Source organism: Schistocerca americana, chromosome X, assembly GCF_021461395.2.
Source record: "Schistocerca americana isolate TAMUIC-IGC-003095 chromosome X, iqSchAmer2.1, whole genome shotgun sequence".
Classification (NCBI taxonomy): Eukaryota; Metazoa; Arthropoda; class Insecta; order Orthoptera; family Acrididae; genus Schistocerca; species Schistocerca americana.
Window position 1 is genome coordinate 899622664 of NC_060130.1, and position 16969 is coordinate 899639632.

Consider the following 16969-nt stretch of genomic DNA (forward strand, 5'->3'; position numbering starts at 1 on the left):
AAACAGATGTGCTAATGTGAATGTTGCTGTATACTTTGACTTTTAAGATTCGATATCGTCTGTGAGAGCTACATATGCAGACATCGTCATGTGCACAAGATGCTTTCTCATTGTAAATGTTTTATTTCTGACAAATATTTGTATAATATGCTACGTTTTATCCACTAGTATGGTAACTTGTCACAAGGTTCCAACTCACAATGAACACGTTTTGTAACAGAAATTTTTGAAGACCAGAAGATGACAGCAAAGTTTGTCAAAACCCGTTGTCGAAAACAAAGAAGTATTTAAGTGATCTTGGTTATAGAGAGCTTTTTATCACGTATAACAGAACGCTCCTTCTCATCTGTCAACATGAGAGAATTTAATTACGTTTATTTCCCTGAAGTAGATTTCTGAACTGAGAGCCATGTGTGGTAATTCCTTGAACATATTTATATTATTTTTAACCATTGACTCTGCTGAACATCTGAGTTAAGCCACAGAAGAGTGAGTAATTTGAAGCATTTTCAAATATTTCGATAGATGGAGTAAGGTGTCAGGAAGGAACTTGAACCCTACAGCCAAAGTTAATTTCGTTTTCGAATTCAGCATTCACGATTTACCAAGGAACTCCATTCACATTTTTGGTAACAAAAATATTGCAATGGGTGGTGCTTGATAAGAAATAAAGAACTGATTAATAAACCCGTCAATACCCAGTATCCCATAGTCTGTCTTTCGCATTTTTTTTCTTTTTAAGCTACTGAGGATCATTCTCATTGAGAACATTAGACAAAATTGTTAGTGATAAACTGATGCAAAGAGAAAACTAGGGAAATTCTCGTTCATGTAATTCTCATAAACAGTACAAAAATTTCCGCAGAGAAGCACGCAATGCAACCACTGTGGAAACTGCGATTGCTATTATATAGACCGCACTATCGACAATCGCAGCTATGCGCCAAAGTATATTGTTTATCTTTGAATTGAATGTCAAAGCATCGCAGGCAAAATTATCGGTATAGTGAACGATGGCTGAAAATTTGGGAAAACGACCATCGAAGGGTATTCTGAAAACCTCTTCAAGTTTTGAGAAGCCGGATGCACCGAAGAGGTAACTTTGCTTCTTTAGTTTATGGCAGAATTTCGTAGTGAAATCTTATGAAAGAAATATTACACAATGGTGCTTCCAAATGTATAGATTTTTATGTTGGTGTGTACGTGAGTTTCGAAAATCTAATACTTTTTTCAATGTTGTCATATTCTGCCTTTGACTTCTAAAGAAGCCTGCAGTGATGTAGACTAGAACATGTTGATAGTTTGTACTTTCCTGTTTCGACGTAAGTCGTAGATTTTCATTCGCCCGAAATTTTTGCTGTGACTTTTTTCCCGTGACCCACTAGAGCATCAAGGATTTAAAACATTGCATACATTTCTCTGAAATACGAAATAATTAACTTTCAGTACTCATAATAAAAGCAATGAATATAATGGAGCAACGTAGAGTTTTACGCATAGGTTTTGGGCGTAGTACGCAATGTCGTGAAAAGACGCCGGTCATTGTGCATTGCGTATCATTAACAACTTTCAATGTTTAGTTACGTTGGGAGTTCAGTCGTGAACTGAACTGTTTGTTTTCAATACACATTGTGTTTAAAAAAACAATGCTCGTTGCATGTATTGTGTACTACATTAAACATTGGTTAGTCCTAATACGTATTCGGTGTAGTTGTTTTCTTACTCGTTTTGTTTTCGCTGTTTTATTGGCAATTTGTATTAAATACATGTTTAGTATACTTTGTTAGTTCAGTAGCTGGACGTGGAAAACTTTGCTTCTTCCATGTTTGCTATTGCTTTACAACTAATAAAATAGTTGGTCTGTTACATTCTTGTCTTTTTAATCAATTGCGAGGTATCAAGGGCTGTGTGTGTGTGTGTGTGTGTGTGTGTGTGTGTGTGTGTGTGTAAAAGACATTGTGTGCAACGGTTCCATAACTGCAGTAGTCTTCAAGACAAGATATTATTCTGGTTAACACATTTTTCAACTGAATTATCAAGAAGTCTATGATTTCCTCATTAACAGAAATGAACATTACTGTAAATATTAGTTTTGTTTTTCATATTTTGTTGTTTCATTAGTTGTGATTTAAAGTTAACAATACTATACTAGTGACGACAGTCTGTTGCTTTCCTGATTTCGTTAGTTAGCTCTAGTTGTATGTCGCTGTTCTTTACTTAGAACAATTTGCTAACATTGTTGAATTTTATGAATATGATTAGTTTATTCATGCGTGCCAGTTGAGTGCACTACATGCAGCTGTTACTTTTCTCTCTTCAGAAAATGGTGTTAGCAGAGTATTGTATGAGAAAGTTGAGTGGGTAATGAATTGTGTCCAATCATTCAGAGTGAGTTTTACATCTATGCGTGTACTCTGTAGCATGTAAAGGCCAGTTCTTATTTCCACTGACTTGAGGGGGAGGGGTGACTTCTTAGATGCTACTGTGAAAGGTGTTATGTCATTCTAATTTATTTGTGGAAGCAATAGATAGGGGTGCAATGATATCCATAATTTGTGTCCTGAAAACAAGTTCTTGGTGTTTTTGAAATATAAAGTACAAAACTCATTATTTTAATATTTCCAAATTCAGCTGTCCTTCTATATATGTATTAGGTGTCGTGTTGTTCCAAATTTCAGATTTACTCCCGAGTTGTATTGCAGTACAGATGCTACAAATATTTTGTAAAGAATTCTTGTAAAAGTTGCAGTTACTGTATGTTGTACCAATAAATTGAAGCTTGTTGATCACTTGACCAACAAGTGAGCTTCATGATTATACTGGTGTCTCCTCACATTAGGGTTGCCAGATTAAATTGACGAACATATCAAACATTCCAAGGTGAAAGAATATGCTAATCAGAGTTCTGAGGGTGACTACAGTAAAACACTAAGAAGCCATAAAAATTTCAGTTATTGTTGCTATTTACAGCCTCCAATACATTTTTGTCTTTTTGGCAAAAGCTTTTTTTTTCTTTTTTGTCAAACCACTTTTTAAGATAACCTTCAGCTTTTTTGTAAGCTATGAGAGCTGGGTTCTTGAATTAATTTTCCTCGGTTCCATTTGATTTTAACATATTTCTTGGTTCGCGTTTGCTCCAAAGAAAAAATTGCTCCTGCATAATTCAATATCCTCTTCTAATGTGACGAAAATATTACATAATTCTACAGGATTTATGTACTATTCTGATTCCAGACTTTTGATGCATTTGTGGACTTCATTTAATAAATCATGTACAAAATAAATGTAGCACTTTGGTAATCCACTTTCTTCATTACTAACAAAAGACCAAATCAGCTAATTGCACTCATTCTCACCCCCCTTGGTGAAAATGTATTTTGATCACTTTCCACCCAAGCAAAAGCATTTCCACGGCCGGCAGTAAAGTTGCCCACCTAACTATAACAAAAGCAAAGCATTTTTTAAAAACCTCCGCTGTTTCAGCATTGATAGCAAAATTCATGGAAAACATTTGGCACAAGACTTTCAGTATTGAAAAATAATAATTTCATGCATTGTTTTGCTGCATTATGCAAGACATAACAATTGCAGCTAGCTTTAATGATTTTTTGCATCAGATTTTGTAACTTTTGAAGCACTGAGCAGGTACAGTTATAATGAGTAAATAAATTAGTGATATGAATGGAATTCTAGAAGTACCAGGCAATGTGTACATTCTAGCAAACACAGGGCTGAAGTACCGAACAGTTTGGTATATATATATCTAAAAACAAAGATGATGTGACTTACCGAACGAAAGCGCTGGCAGGTCGATACACACAAACAAACACAAACATACACACAAAATTCTAGCTTTCGCAACAAACGGTTGCTTCGTCAGGAAAGAGGGAAGGAGAGGGAAAGACGAAAGGAAGTGGGTTTTAAGGGAGAGGGTAAGGAGTCATTCCAATCCCGGGAGCAGAAAGACTTACCTTAGGGGGGGAAAAGGACGGGTATACACGCGTGCGCGCGCACACACACACACACACACACACACACACACACACACACACACACACAGACATATTGGTCTTTAAATATGTCTGCTTGTGTCTGTATATGTGTGGATGGATATGTGTGTGTTTGCGCGCGCGAGTATATATATACCTGGCAGTCCAGTCACACATACATCTCTGTGAAACATAACTAAACTCCTATTTGGCTTCAGTAATTATTTCAAAGTTGGTTTAGTACATTGTGAATTTGTGAATTCCAGAACTTCATATTTCTACATCAAGAGTAATTACTGATTGTTGCTCCAATCTGACATGCTTTGAGAATATGATTCCATCAGAGAACTTTCCTTCAGTGCTAATGCAGTGTGTGAAAAGACAGATTTCAAGTAATACTATTGATTCTTTACTTCGCGTAAGTGTCATTCAAATGTATATTCTTCAGCAGGCAAAGTAATCTTGAATCATTAAGTTTTGTACGTTAATGAAAACCAAATCTGCATCAAGAGACTAGGTACCACAATATCTTAATGTATTGTATTAGAACCAGTTGACTACATACATTTAAACTAAGTTGTTTCCCTAGATGTTTGCATTTTCTTGCTACTGTTTTGTTTTCATAGGAAACAGAAAGAGACAAAATGGGATGAAATGAATATAATAGCAACACTTCATCCACCTGACAAAGAGTATGGCCATATGAAGATCGAGGAACCCAAAACACCATTCAACTGGGTTGATGAAGATGCAATGGTAGATGAACTTGATGCGGCTGTACTCGCAGAGAAGTGAGTTGGTTTTAAATTCTGCTTGTGCATGTTTTTGAATGTAAAGGTATTTGTACTGTGTTCCATTTTTTTATGTTTAACAGTTTTCTTTCTCCTTTGTGGTTTCTAATAGTGAATCAGGTGATTCTCGTAATACCAATGAAGTGTGAATGCATTGAGGCTGGAATTGTGCTTAGTTAAATCATTTTGTACTAAGAAAAGGGCTAACACCTTGTTTATGCCTTTTTGAGAGCAAGATGAATTTAAAGAAAGTTTTGTGTGTTGCTTAAGTCATGTCACCTGGTTAAAACAACCTTTGATTTAAAACCATCCCTTTCTTACAGTTCTGGTGACCAAGTGGTCTACTTTAGTGCTATTTCTCAGAATTTCGCATTGCCTTTATCTCCGCATATGCACGGTCACATATGTCTTGATTAAAGACTTTCCTATATTATTGGCATTGCTTTGTCAGCATGGTGTAGTGTTATTTGAACTGTTGTGGGCACTGGTGACTTTGCCTTTAGCACTCTAGAACACTTAAATATGAATGAACAGAACTGTTAAATCATCAAGGAAGACCTCATAAAAATAAAGCAAGACACATTTATCCACGTCTTGCAAACTATCAGAAAAGCAAACAGGTTTTTTATGTGGAATGTTGTAAAATTCTTCATTTTATCATTGGCAGAATTTTTAGGGCTCTATAATGAAAAATGTAGAGTTGGGAGTATATGTAAAATTATTTAAACACCTCAAATTTCTCGTCTTTCTAATAGAATACAAATGGTATGGTACTGTTGCTTGGAAAGTGGTTTTCTTCAAATAAGATTAAAGAGCAAAAAAATGTGGGAAGTGCCATATTGCTGGTGTACTGAGAAATAAATTGTTCAAAAATAATTTGCACCACTAGCATATCTGTGGCCATGTGACTGCTTATATGCAGAGGGAGTGGGAAAAAACGAAAAGTTTTATTAAACTGAAAAAGTTAACTGTTTTAGGGTGTAAACAAAGCAGCAACAAAGCTGCAGTCACTGTGAAATTGCATATCTGTGAAATCAAAATCTACCAAGGGTAAAATTTAACAGTGTTGCTTTACATGGTTCATTGTAATATGCCTGGATACTCCTAGACATGCTGTCTACAGTGTGGCAGAGCTCGCTGCTACACACATTTGGCCCACTCGTTGGGAATAGGGAAGTGTCCAATTCCACCCATATGCTTTGACCTCAGCTGACCGTACCAAAACACCTATACCTACATACGAAAATAGGCATAGGTCATTTCCCTTAATCTGTATAGGTCAACTATAACTACTGACACAAAAGAGCCAACACCTGCAACTACAAAAACAAAATCAAAACCACAACACCTCAAAAATTAAAAACTCAAACATCCCAACGTAAATTAAAATGCATTCAATACACAATACACAAAACATCTAGAGGAAAAATAGACAAAAAAAATTACTTACCACCAACAAATTTTGGCCGGCCATCACACACACACACACACACGACGCCATCAAACACAACCAACTCAAACTCCACGCCGCAATGACGTCACACACAACACCCATACATCATGGGTCAAACCAGACAGGTGGAATCGGACACTTCAGTTTACCCCTACTCATTGATAGTGTAGCTCTGTCTTAATCTGGTGTGTGATTAGGATTTCTGCAACTCTGCATTGCAAGTTTGGTCTGAGACATGTTTAATTGGGGTAATGTCAGCAGGTTCTGCAAGCCATTCCATTTGGTTGATTCCTGCCTCCTGAAGGAAGGTGTTAATGAAGTTAGCAAAATGTGCTCATGCACTGCAGTCTTGAAAGCAAACCTGTTGGTTAGATCTTAAATGTAAGACTAGACAGCAGGTTGGTGGTTACTATCTCAATGTGGCACAAGCCTCCCGTAACCCTTGGCAGTGACGTGAAGTGTGACAGGGTTGCCGCAAGTTCTGGAAATCAGGGATCAGGAAATTTCAAATCTGTCCAGGAAATCAGGGAAATTTGGGGGGGGAGGGGGGGGGGGGGAGAGACTAAAAAATGTTTTCTGTCTCAGTGGACGAAATGGTTTGTTTACTAAGATGTTACGCATTTTCGCTGGCTGGGCGCAACTGAATGCGTGCGTTGCTTCCCTATGCCCTCGTTCCTACTGATTCTCCTCTTCCTGCCACTCCCCTCAGCTTGCAGTCAGTGCTGCCACCACTTCTTGCTGCTGGCCTAGCAGCTGCCGACAAGAGGCAGAGAGGCGCGAGGAGTGGTTTGTTTGAATCCGATTCTTAGAGATCGTTGACACTGTGGCGAGAGACGGTGGTGTGCACATTTGTGTCTGAGTGACTGTGTGAATGTGTGCATGCTGGTTTTATGACAAAGGCTATGGCTAAAAATTTAGTTGTGAGTATGATTGCCTTTTCTTTGTGCCTGTCTGCAGCTCAGCAATCCTCTTTGCAGTGGGTTGCTACCTATCCTCATTAATATTGATTTTCAGAGTATTCGTGCAACTTATCTGTGCGTGGATTGATCATCGCAGTCTCATTTCATCGACATGGTGTCTGCGACACGTGAATAGCTGGCCACATGAGTGGACTTCCATGATAGGCCTAAACCGCAGGCCATTTCTATGAGTATATCTAACGGATCGGGCCTGCTGATCTGAAGCCCATCATTTCCCACTAATGTGCAGACCCTGCCCGTCAGATCTAGTCTCACTGATGTGCCTGCAAGCCAGATCTGTTTGTGTGTGGCATAATGCAGCGGATTTTCGTGGTTTATCTGTTGACCGAGGACTGCAGTGCTCCTCGGCAGTCCAGAGGCCACAGGCAATGGACTTCAGTAATTGTGACTGTCTGACTGCTAGTAAATTGTACAGTGCGGTGTTGTGTAGACATTTTATTTATTCTAGTACATTTTGGCACTTCAAAAGTAGTTTACATATTAGAGAGTACGGACCATAAGAAGGAAAAAAATTGTGGCAGTCGCTGGCAGTTTGTACGCTATGTAGTCAAGTATTTCTTGAAGGAAAAACCACACAGTACCTGTAAAATAATAGACATAACACAGTGGGTAATAACTGACAATAATGAACATAGTAGAACCAACGTTTTATTGGTGGTAACCTATAGTGTTGGTTTACACAACTCTTCCCTGCCTTATACACTTCTCTCACGAGGCCTATTTTTTCTGGGGTTATATCTGAAATCAGTGAAGGTATTTTAAATCTGTCTTGCAACTCCAAAGAAATGTGTATTTTTGTCACCAAATGTTTCACTTTATTGAAATAAAATATCATCTGTTGTCTTAATGAAGCATATATACCATTTGGCTTGCTTTCTCCATCTAAAAACAGTTCATTACAAAAGATGTTGATGTTAACACTTATGACTTTTGCTCACACATTTAGAAATACAGAAGTCCTTACATTTTTTTGTCAACTTATGTCTGTGCGTACAGTTGAAATCTCAAAATTTGTGAGGGGAAATACGCTAAAATTTGTCTGAAAATCAGGGAAATGTCATGGAATTTCACTTCAGGAAACTTTTGGCAACCCTGGTCAGAAATCTGTACATAATTTAGACCCAGAATGTGACTGACTCACCACCATACTGAATACGAGAGACTGCTTTCCTGAGATTTGTGGTGATACCTGTCCCCTCCACACACACCTAAGGTGATATTAAGGTATCAGACAAATCTTGTACATGAGAATGAAGAGAACAAATGATGCAGGCTATGTTTTAGGTGTTCACTTGCCCACTTTCTTCATCCACCAAAGTGCTGGTGGGGATGGAGAGGGGGGTGCTCACTATTATCTGTAATTGATGCATAGTGGCCAAACTCATCATGTGGAGATGGTTGTATAGTTTCGGGGTAGCCATAGTCCTCTCAGTTGCTCCAAAAGGACAGCATGCAGATCTGTTGCTTTCTCCTTGGAATGATAAGAGCTATAATTTGTAGTTAGCAGTCATTATCTAGTGATGATCTCTGTGGGTGACACGGAATCCTAAATTTCATAGCATACACAACTCAGTTTCGGGGAAAAAAGTGGACAAAGCATGTTCTTTTTCTGTAATCTTCATATACTTCCATGTTATGTACATAATTGGAATGCTTTTGCATAATTCCTAACTGACAGCTCACAAACTGCAAGAACTGTAAGATATATAGCTTGCTTTGAAATACTCATTGTCATAAACAGCTGCACCCAGAAGAACCTGACCGGTACACTGCAAACTGGGTGGTTATGTTGTACATCATCAGCTATGCTAATTATTGGTTTGCACAGTTGGCTGCTCACTCAAGGAGCGCAGTTAGGCCACGATTTCAAGCCCATCAATTGATATAAAAGTGCCCCAAAGAGCTGTGCTGGCAAGTATGAAGTAGGGTGCATGACCTGGACATGCATGCACTTTGCACATGTGCAATGTTTGTTGATCAGGTGCTCAGCTGGAAGTGTTGGAGAGGAGCCACATTGTGGCCCCATGAGAGGTTGGGTGGTCCTATCATCATACTGCATACTACGCGAGTTGTGCGGACACCACCAGTGCCCATTGTTGGTGGCATCGGATACAGGAAATCATTTGTGCTGGACATGTAGGATTTAGATGCCCAACAACCACAAGGAATGAGCACCACAGAATTATCCGCTGCATTTGAGCAGATCCAACCACAACAATAAGGGCAAGTCAGTGGGATGATCTGCCTTCTTCTATACAACATACTGCAAGTGTTAGTACTGTTGGCAGGTGGTAGCTTGACAAGTGGCGCACTGCACGCTGACCATTACGATGCCTGACACTCACACAGTGTCGCACCCGACTCACCTGCTGTTGGCAACGATGAACATGGGGCTTTTCAGAGTGCCACAAAGAGTAGTTTGTAGTCCCCCATTACATGTCCCACCAGACTGATGTGATGGTGATATCCTATGGTGCTTATTCACTTTTAGTATTCCTCATGGGCTCGGAGACAGCTGCACGGTGCATGAATGATGTCCTGCAATTGGTAGCTCTGCTTTTCGTGAATACACTTACGCCCTATTTCTACCGGACAACTGTTATCCTCATACCGCTGCTACCTCCTGAGCATGCTGTGCAGCTATGGATACACTGCTACGGCCAGCCACATAACATGGTTGCTCCCCAGATAACAACGTGTAGGTTCCGTGAAGCATGTCATCAGGACCCTCACCTCTGTGGGATCTGCTTGGTCAGGTGCAAGCGGCATGGGATGGAGTATTACAGGGGAAAATCTGATACCTTGACAATTCCATACCATGGCATCTGGACCCTTCCAGTCACAATAATGGGTGTCCAATGCCAGTTTAGCAAGTACATTTTGTGGCAGCGTAGCATAGTACATGTTGGGCCCTCAAAGTTGAAAGTGTTATCATTTCATATGTGTGGAACCATCTGCACACAGTCCACCTCGTCCTTCTGGGAACAGCGTCTTTCCTGAGAATGAGTGTATGAAATAAATGTGCAGTGCATTGAAGTGAATCTCTCATTGCCAAAAACTGAAGAATAACAGCAAACTGCTTCACAGGAATTGCTTTTCTGATTTTTTTTTAACAAAAGGCTCCATCAAATAAACTATAATTACAAAATTGGGTGGCAACATCAAAGTTACTAGAAGCGGGACCTTCTTCCACATTTAGCATACACAGCATATCATTCATACCATGTATGTTTTCATCCAACCTGATGGCAATGTCTTTCTTTGCTGTACACAATTAAGTACACTATGTAAAATATTGGCAGCTTCATTGTTGCAGTCAGTGTGAATTAACATACAGAAATGTTTTGTCACTAGGATGGATGGGGAGATGATGATAAACATGTTGCAGACCTGTTCAGAAACAATAGTATGAACAGAAACATGTTTTTGGACTCGGAGTAAATGTGGATTAAGCTTGAAATGGCCTGTAAAGTGTTCATGGATCCAGTATTCTACACAAGCCACATTGTCTTGTTCACAATTGATGACTCTTTGGTCTACTTAATTGCACTGAAAATAGGGGTTTACTGTTACCTGCGTGACACAGGTGACTGTACATACAGGTACTAGTGACTTCCTGTGATCTAGTAGGTACTGAGAATTATTTAGATCAAAAAAATTGTCAAGACACTGGTGCAAAACTTTGGAAAAGTTTCTAGAAAGTAGTGTCTGTTGTAAAATTGAGACCTATGTCTTCCTTTCTTGCGTGGAAAAATACACGTGTAAAAGCAAATGGATCTTCTGAAGAATCCATTAATTTAAAAGAATGTTTTTCCGTTTTACCCATATAAGTATGCTTCATCATTATTTGCAGCAACTGTAAGTTTTGTCATTATATTAATTCACTGTCGTACCTTTTTTGGTGACTTTGCCCTTAGCCATACCAAACACTTAAATTCTCATGCAGCTTTTCTCAGGTGCTGGAGTGCATGAAGGCAGCTGACTTGAATTCCAATATCTCAGCAGCTTTCGTCTTTGTTAAACTTCCGTTGTTCTCCGTTGATGATGATTGATTTTCTTTCCACATAGGGACATTCAAACTTTCATTTTATACTTGTTTTCGACATGTGTGCAGTATTGTGCATTCACTGTAGTTCTACCATTGCACGTTAATGCCAGTTAGGCAATAACTAGATTATTTTTCCACAAGAGAAACCACTTATCCCTTAATCTAAATGCCATAAACTTTTTAAGATAAAGCACATAACTGCAAATTGTCACGTACACTGACTGGACAGAAAAGACATATCCAGTGAGATGCTTGAATGTTTGGTGTTGGGGACACCTTATATTAGAACACATGGCAAATACGTTAAATCTTTTGCTGCTACAGAATTGCTCTGCAAACTGTGATGAGGGCGCCTTTTTGTTATGTCTGTACTGCTTGCCAAATGCTGGTGCCTGGTGTTCCGGCCAGTGTGAACTAATCTTTTTGAAAACTTTTAGGCGAAAACATTTGATTTTTGCACATCTTACACTATATTAAGAACTGAATTTCTTTTAGTTATCTGCCATACTTACTGTGCTTCATATTGTTGCAGTGAATGAAATGTAGATACGGTATCAGAATTACATTTAAAACGTAGAGCAGAACATGTTATTTCATTCTCGAATTACTGAGTCGTATATCCGACAGATTGTTGCATGTGATGCGCCCATTCATATCCTTGTCCATCGCAAATTGTAGTCATATCAATTATAACATCTCATAAATTATTCATGTTATCGAAACAAGGTTTTTCCAAACGATAGCGTGCAATGAGGTACATTTGCACTGGACACTACGAGAGGGCAGTGCATGCAATGATCAAACATGCAGTGCTGTGGACACACCAGGAACTGCGTTATCAGCAGTGGAATGTTGCTAATTACGCAGTGGTTGGTCACTGCCAGTTTGCCGTGGCATACAGAGCTCTGTCTACAACATTGTTAGCATGCCACAACAGTGTGTACGTGAACCATTTGTGCAATTGACGGAGTGTGAACAAGGGCGTATAGTGGGCCTGTGGAAGGCTGGACGGACATATCCCAGAATTGTGCAACACATGGGTCATGAGGTCTCAACAGTGCATCGATGTTGTCACCAGTGATCAGCAGAAGGTGCACATTCCCATCGACCTGAGTCTGGACAGAGGCGATGCACAGCTGCACGCTAAGACCATCACATCCTACAAAATGCCGTATTGGACTGCACTGTCACTTCACAACAACTTACGGACACTGTTGCTCCAGAGGTATCAGCGAGAACCATTCACAACCATCTCCATGAAGCTGGGCTACAGTCCTGTGTACTGTCAGAGCATCTTCTACTCACACCCCATGATCATTCAGCCAGCTTCCAGTGGTGTTGCGATAGGTGTTTATCGAAGGACGAATGGAGATACGTTGTCTTCAGTGATGGAATTGCTTCTGCCTTGGTGCCAATGAGGGTTGTACGCATGTGTGGCATTGCGCAGGTGAGTGCTAAAATCGGGTGTGTATATGACAGAGGCACAAAGGGCCATCACTCGGCATCAGGATGTTGTTGTTGTTGTGGTCTTCAGTCCTGAGACTGGTTTGATGCAGCTCTCCATGCCACTCTATCCTGTGCAAGCTTTTTCATCTCCCAGTACCTACTGCAACCTACATCCTTCTGAATCTGCTTAGTGTATTCATCTCTTGGTCTCCCTCTACGATTTTTACCCTCCACGCTGCCCTCCAATACTAAATTGATGATCCCTTGATGCCTCAGAACATGTCCTACCAACCGATCCCTTCTTCTGGTCAAGTTGTGCCACAAACTTCTCTTCTCCCCAATCCTATTCAATACTTCCTCATTAGTTATGTGATCTACCCATCTAATCTTCAGCATTTTTCTGTAGCACCACATTTCGAAAGCTTCTATTCTCTTCTTGTCCAAACTATTTATCGTCCATGTTTCACTTCCATACATGGCTACACTCCGTACGAATACTTTCAGAAATGACTTCCTGACACTTAAATCAATACTGGATGTTAACAAATTTCTCTTCTTCAGAAACGCTTTCCTTGCCATTACCAGCCTACATTTTATATCCTCTCTACTTCGACCATCATCAGTTATTTTGCTCCCCAAATAGCAAAACTCCTTTACTACTTTAAGTGCCTCATTTCCTAATCTAATTCCCTCAGCATCACCCGACTTAGACTACATTCCATTATCCTTGTTTTGCTTTTGTTGATGTTCATCTTATATCCTCCTTTCAAGACACTGTCCATTCCATTCAACTGCTCTTCCAAGTCCTTTGCTGTCTCTGACAGAATTACAATGTCATCGGCGAACCTCAAAGTTTTTATTTCTTCTCCATGAATTTTAATACCTACTCCGAATTTTTCTTTTGTTTCCTTTACTGCTTGCTCAATATACACATTGAACAACATCGGGGAGAGGCTACAACCCTGTCTTACTCCCTTCCCAACCACTGCTTCCCTTTCATGTCCCTCGACTCTTATAACTGCCATCTGGTTTCTGTACAAATTGTAAATAGCCTTTCGCTCCCTGTATTTTACCCCTGCCACCTTCAGAATTTGAAAGAGAGTATTCCAGTCAACATTGTCAAAAGCTTTCTCTAAGTCTACAAATGCTAGAAACGTAGGTTTGCCTTTCCTTAATCTTTCTTCTAAGATAAGTCGTAAGGTCAGTATTGCCTCACGTGTTCCAGTGTTTCTACGGAATCCAAACTGATCTTCCCCGAGGTTGTCTTCTATTAGTTTTTCCATTCGTCTGTAAAGAATTCGTGTTAGTATTTTGCAGCTGTGACTTATTAAGCTGATAGTTCGGTAATTTTCACATCTGTCAACACCTGCTTTCTTTGGGATTGGAATTATTATATTCTTCTTGAAGTCTGAGGGTATTTCGCCTGTTTCATACATCTTGCTCACCAGATGGTAGAGTTTTGTCAGGACTGGCTCTCCCACGGCCGTCAGTAGTTCCAATGGAATATTGTCTACTCCGGGGGCCTTGTTTCGACTCAGGTCTTTCAGTGCTCTGTCAAACTCTTCACGCAGTATCGTATCTCCCATTCCATCTTCATCTACATCCTCTTCCGTTTCCATAATATTGTCCTCAAGTACATCGCCCTTGTATAGACCCTCTATATACTCCTTCCACCTTTCTGCTTTCCCTTCTTTGCTTAGAACTGGGTTTCCATCTGAGCTCTTGATATTCATACCAGTCGTTCTCTTATCTCCAAAGGTCTCTTTAATTTTCCTGTAGGCGGTATCTATCTTACCCCTAGTGAGATAGGCCTCTACATCCTTACATTTGTCCTCTAGCCATCCCTGCTTAGCCATTTTGCACTTCCTGTCGATCTCATTTTTGAGACGTTTGTATTCCTTTTTGCCTGTTTCACTTACTGCATTTTTATATTTTCTCCTTTCATCAATTAAATTCAATATTTCTTCTGTTACCCAAGGATTTCTACTAGCCCTCGTCTTTTTACCTACTTGATCCTCTGCTGCCTTCACTACTTCATCCCTCAAAGCTACCCATTCTTCTTCTACTGTATTTATTTCCCCCATTCCTGTCAATTGCTCCCTTATGCTCTCCCTGAATCTCTGTACAACCTCTGGTTGTTTCAGTTTATCCAGGTCCCATCTCCTTAAATTCCCACCTTTTTGCAGTTTCTTCAGTTTTAATCTACAGGTCATAACCAATAGATTGTGGTCAGAGTACACATCTGCCCCTGGAAATGTCTTACAATTTAAAACCTGGTTCCTAAATCTCTGTCTTACCATTATATAATCTATCTGATACCTTTTAGTATCTCCAGGGTTCTTCCATGTATACAACCTTCTTTCATGATTCTTAAACCAAGTGTTAGCTATGATTAAGTTGTGCTCTGTGCAAAATTCTACCAGGCGGCTTCCTCTTTTATTTCTGTCCCCCAATCCATATTCACCTACTATGTTTCCTTCTCTCCCTTTTCCTACACTCGAATTCCAGTCACCCATGACTATTAAATTTTCATCTCCCTTCACAATCTGAATAATTTCTTTTATTTCATCATACATTTCTTCAATTTCTTCGTCATCTGCAGAGCTAGTTGGCATATAAACTTGTACTACTGTAGTAGGTGTGGGCTTCGTATCTATCTTGGCCACAATAATGCGTTCACTATGCTGTTTGTAGTAGCTTACCCGCATTCCTATTTTCCTATTCATTATTAAACCTACTCCTGCATTCCACCTATTTGATTTTGTGTTTATAACCCTGTAGTCACCTAACCAGAAGTCTTGTTCCTCCTGCCACCGAACTTCACTAATTCCCATTATATCTAACTTCAACCTATCCATTTCCCTTTTTAAATTTTCTAACCTACCTGCCCGATTAAGGGATCTGACATTCCACGCTCCGATCCGTAGAACGCCAGTTTTCTTTCTCCTGATAACGACATCCTCTTGAGTAGTCCCCGCCCGGAGATCCGAATGGGGGACTATTTTACCTCCGGAATATTTTACCCAAGAGGACGCCATCATCATGTAATCATACAGTAAAGCTGCATGCCCTCGGGAAAAATTACGGCTGTAGTTTCCCCTTGCTTTCAGCCGTTCGCAGTACCAGCACAGCAAGGCCGTTTTGGTTATTGTTACAAGGCCAGATCAGTCAATCATCCAGACTGTTGCCCTTGCAACTACTGAAAAGGCTGCTGCCCCTCTTCAGGAACCACACGTTTGTCTGGCCTCTCAACAGATACCCCTCCGTTGTGGTTGCACCTACGGTACGGCTATCTGTATCGCTGAGGCACGCAAGCCTCCCCACCAACGGCAAGGTCCATGGTTCATGGGGGGGGGGGGGGGGGGGCATCAGGATATGGGGAACAATATCCTACAGTGGCTGTACCTCTCTTGTGATTGACGGAATGTTGAACAGTGCACGGTACATTCAAACCATCATGCTACTGTTTATGGACTGGCAAGGTGATGGGCTTCTCCAACAGGACAAGGCACATCCACATGTATCCCATGTCATCCAACATGCTCTTGAAGTTGTACATAAACTACCCTGGCCAGCACTATCTCCAGATCTGTCCCCCATTTAGCATGTTTGGGATTGGACAAAATGTCGTCTTGCGTGGTCTGCATGTATGGCATGAACTCTGGCACAGCTGGAGCACCAGGTGGAAACTGAATGGCAGTCCATTCTGCAAGAATACATTCACCACCTCTAAGATTGTCTCCATGGAAGAATTGCAGCCTACCTTGCTGCAGGAGGAGGGTATACACAGTACTAGCACTGACGTTGTGCATGCTCTGTTGACATACTCGTGTGTGGCTCTGTCTGAGTGATCATGTTATACAGGGTGATTCAAAAAGAATACCACAACTTTAAAAATGTGTATTTAATGAAAGAAACATAATATAACCTTCTGTTATACATCATTACAAAGAGTATTTAAGAAGGTTTTTTTTCACTCAAAAACAAGTTCAGAGATGTTCAATATGGCCCCCTCCAGACACACGAGCAATATCAGCCCGATACTCCAACTCGTTCCACACTCTCTGTAGCATATCAGGCGTAACAGTTTGGATAGCTGCTGTTATTTCTCGTTTCAAATCATCAATGGTGGCTGGGAGAGGTGGCCGAAACACCATATCCTTAACATACCCCCATAAGAAAAAATCGCAGGGGGTAAGATCAGGACTTCTTGGAGGCCAGTGATGAAGTGCTCTGTCACGGGTTGCATGGCGGCCGATCCA

At 40.3% G+C, this 16969-nt stretch overlaps 1 protein-coding gene across 1 annotated transcript in view; it reads left to right on the forward strand.

Moving 5' to 3' along the window:
- Nucleotides 1-962: 962 nt before the first annotated feature.
- LOC124555373 (protein phosphatase inhibitor 2-like) overlaps nucleotides 963-16969 on the forward strand; it is a 35110-nt gene continuing 19103 nt past the window's right edge. Inside the window, exons 1-2 of the mRNA XM_047129262.1 lie at nucleotides 963-1096; nucleotides 4616-4780. Of these exons, the coding sequence (XP_046985218.1) occupies nucleotides 1014-1096; nucleotides 4616-4780 (248 nt within the window). The 5' untranslated portion in view covers nucleotides 963-1013. The remainder of the gene's footprint in view (nucleotides 1097-4615; nucleotides 4781-16969) is intronic.